Here is a 7,263-nt window from a genome sequence, read left to right as displayed (position 1 = left end):
CTGCTTAACGATTTTTTAACCCAAGGAGGGGAACCAATTTTTTTTATTACGGGAGAACCACACGAAAAAAAAAATTGTAGACACTTTCCGGCTCAAAACTTTATATAACATTTTTTCTTCTTATCATCTAATATTTCGATTCCAATAGGTCTGTACAACGCTCGAGTAAGTACACATTTAGCATCGTCGGCTCCCCAACTATTACCTAAGTCAGGGTGCGGTTATTATTATAGTTTTTTTCTCATACCTGCTCCTTGATGTCCTGCAACTGCTGCTGTAGTTTCTGCACGTCGGCGGGCGGCGGCGAGGTGACGAGGGCTGTGGCGGGCGCGGGCGCCGGCGCAGGCGCCGCTGCCGGCGCGGGAGCAGGCGCCGGCGCGGGCAAGGGCAAGGGCCGCGAGCCGTTGTTCATGTGGTGCGGCGCGGCCTGCGCCGGGGCCGGCTGACCCTTGTTCACTTGAATTTGTGCCAGGTTGCTGCTGCCCTCTTTTTCTACTGTTGACATAAAACATAAGGTCAATTGAGAAGTTTAAAAAGTGATTCTCTAGAGGGTTGCGAAAGTTTACAGATATTAGACGGGGTAAGTAATAACCTACGTTACATACGACTTAGAATGATTGTAAACGAAATTAATTAACTCACTCTCCCGTTCGCTTTCTTAGCTTCGATCTGTAGTGTAGTGTTCACACTTTCCTATGCTGGAAAAGGGCTTTAAGTGTCCAAATTAAGTGGACGCATCAGTTGGGCGTCCGGCATATAGTCTCTAATAAACAAAATTGTAAACGTATGCGAGCGGCATAGGACATTGGCGTCTCCGAGCAAACCACGCACTCACACGTTGCTGGAAAATCGACTCTAAAGCCGTATACTTACGGTCGATGTTGTGCGGAGCCACGGTGCCGTGCTGCAGCGGCGTGCGGCACTCGACGCACTTGCGCATGAGCGGCGCGCACGCCGCGCACGCGCACACGTCCCCGCACGGCCGGAACACCACCGTGGCCGGCGCCTCCGAGCACACCACGCACTCCCCCACGCGCTGCCGCGACGTCACGCATGCGCGGCAGATCAGGCACTTCTTCACCTGAAATACAAATTAATCTCATCAATCATTTACAAATTTTATTTTCAACAGGAAGAAAAACAGTCAAATAAGCATTTAAGACACGTTCACGATGTTTATCTGGATGGTTTTGGGGTCGTGATCCCGAAAAAAAATCTAATGGATATTTTGACTGCCCGAACTAGATGAAACGTACGTAAACATTTATTCACAATTTTCATATCGGTCCCATGGGGAACCTTGTTCAGTATGACTACCTTAATACCTTTTTTGACATTCGAAATCACGAATCATCCCAAAATCACCCAATATGTGAGTGTGTTTAAATGTCAGTTTTTTGCTACATTTAACATACAACTTCCATTGAAGAGAATGCAGGAATCTAGAAATGAACTTTGCAGATGGATAAGGATAGCAACGGACAACGGACTACGATTTCGATTGAAACGATTCAACATCAACATCAACTCTTACTCTTGAGTCGTCTATTCTAACATCATCATTTCGCCAGTTTTCAGTGTAGGGTCATATCGCTCCGAATTGACCTCATTTACAGCGAGAACTTGGAGGTTGGAAACGAAAAAAAAAAACGTAAGTATTTCTCTTCGTGTAGTTAGGTAATGATTAGCACTGTTCCGCTCTGGATAGGCTCCAAGTGTCTTACTAAACTCTTGTAAATCGATCATAACAACATTCAAACATTAGTTCGAATTCGAACGTATCACATCACTTCAAAGCAAAGGAGATACTTGTCCGCCGCGAGCCGTGTGAGCTGGATCCTAGAAACCAGCGCTGCCGATTCACTGTCAAGAGTTTGTTTTCTGTGCCTTCTTTATATTATGTATAACAACACTCACCCTTGCAGCACACACGTTGCAGCAGCATATGTGCCCGCACGGGCGGAAGAGAGTGTCTCTCTTCGCATCAGAGCACACGAGGCACTCGTCCGCGGTAGGGTCGGTGTGAACCGTCTCCTCGGGGACTGGTGCTGCCGCCGCCGCGCCTGCTTCGGTATCGGGAGTCATGTCGCTGCCGCCCGTGCCTTCCTTGCGGCATGTTGTCAGCGTCTTGCATAGGTTCGGGTCCGGGCACAGGTCGAGTGGGGTTTGACCTAGAATTAGAAATTATATGAATGCCTCCGGTTTCCGCGATTGGTACTTCTTATTTTAATATTTCAAAACTGTCGACTTTCTGTCGTATCGTCTTGATATCCTGGTGGAAATGGTTTTTTATACTGTACCAATGGATATTCTAGACTAAAATGTGTATCCCGACTGTTGCCGTGTCATATTCGTCCTCTAGTCTTCCTGCCAGGGTGTTATCACCTTTCTTATTCTTAACGGTGAGGTCGGCGCCGTGTGCGGCGAGGAAGCACGCGATGGACGCGGAAGACTTCTTGTCGTGCGCGTGAGCCAGGCCCGAGAGCAGCGCCGCGTCGCGCGCGTCTTGCAGCCGCCGCAGCTGTTGCAGCGTGTGGTGGCGTAGCGCCTCGTGCAGCGGCGTGTCGCCGTCCTGAAAAGAATTCATTATTGTATCCATTTACAATGTAAAAAAAAATAGGGCGCATCTTATGTGGCTGGCATCTAGAGCGGATCTCTTATAAAAATAAAATAAAAAACATTTATTTCAGAAAACAGGTGCCATAATATATTACATAGCGTGTATGAAAGTATGTTTGTGGTATGGTCTCACACTTGTCACCAAATAAGTAACAAATAGTTATTTGTTTTACAAGGGGCAAAGTTGTTGTTTAACCGCTCGTACTAATATTGATAAAAATTTAATCTTGAGCGTTGCGAGGGTTTCAAAGCACCAGGGTTAAACAAAATTGCCTGCGAGTGAATCACAACATTTTTCACCACACCAAACCGAAGATTTTAACTAAGATACCAAACAAAATCAAACCAAAGCAAATCCAAATGAATGTTATTACATATTTATCATTCAAAATCATCATTTAAAAGTCAATTCTACCAGCAAACATAAGAAAACAACTCAATTTGCATTTGATTTCTTTGCCTCATATGTGAATAAAATGCAACTTTGCTATCAGTTTTTGAATAATCAAGAGAGCCTTTACCAGTTGTGAAAACATAATTTTTTCAAAGATTTGATGGGGTAACGTAAATAAATTACTAATGCGAGGAAGGTCGGTTATTTCAGGACGACTACTTACATTACTTCGAAAATAGTTAAAGTAATAGTTTATACCTGAGGTATGCTAGTAACTGCGTAAAAGGACGCAAAACAATTAATTAGTGACTATAAATTCTTTATAAACAACGTCACTAACTACATAAGTAGAAAGTTTAGCTTTCGAGGCGATACCATCTCCTTCCATGGGATACTTTGATTACCTACGCCTAATCGTAGTTGCTGAGGAGTTGAGCCGGAGCTCATCGTATTGTCTAGAGCAGATATATCGCGCATAGCTGTGCTAGTTTTGTTACCTAATATGCGGCGCAACGTCGTACTTACCAAGCTTTTGTTTTTGCTTACTTTTTATCAAGAACTATAAGGCCCACTTGCACCATTCCACTAACCTGGGGTTAACCGGTTAAACCTGGAGTTACCATGGTTACCAGTACAATTTGACACTGGGTTAACGGTTTAACCGCTTATCCTCGGGTTAGTAGAATGGTGCAAGTGGGCCTAAGTATTGTAACAACAAAATTTTATTCTTTCATTTTCAATACAATAATTCACAGCAGGGTCGTTTGATACCCTTAACGCCCTCTAGTGAGCGCAGACGTACTCGCGCAGCGCCCTGTCGAAATGAACATGGTCCGGGTTGCTAGATTAAAAATAATTTCAGTGGCTTTCTACATTTCTGTTTTTTTTTAATTGCGAGTCGTTTTTAAATTAAAATTGTCTTCAAGTACCTTTTTTTTTATTCGTCGGCGCGTTGTATTCAATATTAGTCTAAGCAAACTAAAGAAGAAAGGAAACGTTTTTTTTCGCAAAGTCACCTAGGATAGCACGAGCTCGGTTCGGACTGTGGCAACTCCGCCATTCGATTTGTCATTCATTCTTACTGTCAAAATGGGTTATTCCCACTAGTTACCACCAAGTTTTTACCAGTGGTAACTACTGGGAATTTTTTTCCCACCTTTTACCACTGGTAACTACTGGGAATAAAAATTCCCAGTAGTTACCACCAACTCGGTTTAGTGGTAACTACTGGGAATTTTTATTCCCAGTAGTTACCACCAAAATTTTGTTAGAGTTAAATACTAATAAAAACACTATAAATAGTGTAGTATAAATATATAGAGTAATTTAATAAATAATTATAAGTCGATTAGTGTTTTAGTAAACTCCCTTAAAAGTGACCAAAAATATTGAAACAGTTTAACCTGTACAAAAACTATGATATATGTACTTAAGGATAAATTTAATAATCCATTTAGATGATTTTTCAAGTGATTTTATTAGGTAATTCAAAATAACTCTATTTATACTATTCTACCTACTGTTTTTATTAGTATTTAACTCTAACAAACTTTTGGTGGTAACTACTGGGAATAAAAATTCCCAGTAGTTACCACTAAACCGAGTTGGTGGTAACTACTGGGAATTTTTATTCCCAGTAGTTACCAGTGGTAAAAGGTGGGAAAAAAATTCCCAGTAGTTACCACTGGTAAAAACTTGGTGGTAACTAGTGGGAATAACCGTCAAAATGGAGAAAGATCATTTTTGATTGCTGTGTCTTGCCGTATGAAAGCCGTTTATGGCTATAATAAATTCTATCGGGAGTCATCTCCCTTTTGAGTGAGTATTTTGGTGATTTTTGCAGTGGGTTTTGTGTGTAAGATTCAATTTAATAGTGTGGTGAATTTTATTTTCAGTCCGGGTGAAATACCGGTGTCCATGCCGCTGAATTTCCGGGGCCTATGAGCCCACAATTTACAGACCTCGCTTGTGTTGACATATCGATGCAAAAACATATCTGCGGGCCGTTTTTCCACAGCGAGTAAGTTATTATTTGTTTTTAAGAGTATAACCTTCCGCTGCGCGGGTCAAAGTTTAATCTTTGACCTGACGCGTCCCGTTCCAAATTCGAAATTATGTATGTCTGACCTCCATTTTGTTACAAATCTATTTAGGTTTCAGCGTGCCCAAAGCGTTGTGTACTTTTGTCTTACTAGTTGAAAACCTTTCCAGGGTCTACACTTTACCTATAAGTCTTCTACCCCTTGTGTGTCCGGTTGTCAGCGCTGCCTGGCAGTCAGCGAGTGCTTCCCTGGCCCTGTACCTGAGCTTTTGGTGACGTGGCAGCGGTAATCTAGTACCCTAAACTCTACGGACAAGGTCAGCTTCTTCCAACCTTTAATTTACTTCTACGGCGCCCAACATTCTTGTAATTTAATAGCAAATATCTGATTAAAAGTGTTCAACCATAAGATTTTAGCCGCTATACCCACATTCGCTCTCTCGTCCCTATTGAAGTCTCATGTAAAAAATTTAAGAGCTAGATTAAGGTAACTGTAGTGTATGCAAGGCCCTTAAGGCACGGTTAATGAATTTCCTTTGTTTTTATTAATAAAATAAAAGTTGTAACTACAGTGTTTGTATTTTTTTTCCTTTAAAATCTTTAGTATAGCCCCCTTAGAATAATAATTGTAACAGTGTCACCCATCGCGGAGCTTTCTTTTAGCGAGCACCCTTTAGTCACATAATAGTTAGCTAAAGGAACTTACGGTTGAACATTTTTTTTTCTTAGTGTAGTTACTTATGTTGTAGCATTAATTTTACTTACTGTCATAACCTTTAGTGATAAAAGGACACGTGTCAATTGAATACTTATTATACAAATTGAATAGTGTTATTGATAAGAGTTATTATTAATAGTTTAAACTTTAAATATACATTCTTACTGGTATTTAAATCCCAGATAGTTTATAAATTGGGTACTATTGTGAACAATAGTAAGGCTTTATAGCTTTATTTAGTGGAAGTGTACTGTTGTACTGGGCCGAGCACACAAGGTCAATTTTATTTTAAATCTTTCTTTAGATTATTGTTACATGCATTACTGTGTCCCAAACAGGGGTATAGTCATATTAGTTACAAGTGTAAACTTTTAAAAATAATCTTTTGTGTTAAGTTGTTTGGATTGTACAATAACTTTAATAGTTTTAAAAATGTAGGACTAGTTACTGGTAATTGTACTACTATGGTAATCTTGGTTGAAAGGATGGACCGTCTTATTAATTTTAAATTTATTACATAATGTAAAGGGAGCAAATTTGGAAGTTATAGTGAAGTACAGTCAGCAGGTGTTTCCATTTATTAAATTTATTACGGGATGTTTGGAGTTGAAGCTTAAAATAAATAAAATTAATATTAAATAGTTACTTGATATGGTTGGGTACAGTCAGTCACAATTATTGTTGTTGACTTTCGTTTTTTTTTAAATAAGTTACCGATATTCAAATAGCGGTTTACCTTTAGGGTCGAATCTCATAGTAGTGGTTTTAAAGAATTGTTTGACCGGGAGTTATGTTTATTACCTACTTTTCCTTATCTATTGTCTCGACTTAAATCGAGTTTTTCCTTGTTGTTGTTACTCGAGATGGAGTAAATATTTACTTATTAGTTTGCTATCGGGTATTGCGCGGATTTTTTGTTGTTGTTGATGTTCGGTAGGAGTTTTTTTTTGTGTTGCGAGCAGGAGTTTATGTATGTAGTGTAGGGCTTCCAAATACCGGACTTCTTTCAATACCGGTATTAATACCGAAACTGTCTTCATCAATACCGGGATCCCGGGATCCCGGTATTGACTAGGATTCGCTTAAAATTTTTCAGTTTTATATAAAAAGGCTCACTGTAACACCAGATATGCATGTCCTTAGCTTAGGATATTAAACAGTAATCGCCATCTGCAATAATTATTATTTCAACCTCCAGATTGGCAATCATTTTATCCGCCTTGTTGACTTCACCAGTCTCATTTTTAGTTTAACATAATAAACCAGCCAACTATATTCAAATTTGCCACCAAAAATTCATTTGCCATACTATAATTCCTTGCTCATTTCTTTCTACTTTTTGATATCATTTTAAGAACTAATAACATAATTATCTCTTTATGCATATATTATATATGTTACAAAAACATGGTAAAAACAATAAATAAAAACAGGAACCATATAAAAGAACTAATTATATTAATACTAGATGAAAACCCGGCTTCGCTCGGG

The 7,263-nt window shown here is 39.7% G+C and overlaps 1 protein-coding gene across 2 annotated transcripts in view; it reads right to left on the bottom strand.

Annotated features, from left to right (window-relative positions):
* Positions 1–7,263, bottom strand: part of LOC134790656 (E3 ubiquitin-protein ligase MIB1) — a 274,710-nt gene that overhangs the window by 3,681 nt on the left and 263,766 nt on the right. The window contains exons 13-16 of one of the 2 annotated variants that reach the window (XM_063761528.1): positions 2,386–2,572; positions 1,918–2,171; positions 874–1,081; positions 248–495 (exon numbers count right to left, since the gene is read on the bottom strand). In XM_063761528.1, coding sequence (XP_063617598.1) covers positions 248–495; positions 874–1,081; positions 1,918–2,171; positions 2,386–2,572 — 897 coding nt within the window. The remainder of the gene's footprint in view (positions 1–247; positions 496–873; positions 1,082–1,917; positions 2,172–2,385; positions 2,573–7,263) is intronic. The other variant, XM_063761529.1, reaches the window with a different exon arrangement.

The sequence above is a fragment of the Cydia splendana genome, chromosome 5 (genome assembly GCF_910591565.1).
Source record: "Cydia splendana chromosome 5, ilCydSple1.2, whole genome shotgun sequence".
Lineage (NCBI taxonomy): Eukaryota > Metazoa > Arthropoda > Insecta > Lepidoptera > Tortricidae > Cydia > Cydia splendana.
The sequence above is the reverse complement of the archived record's forward strand: the minus strand, read 5'-3'. Positions and strand labels throughout refer to the sequence as shown.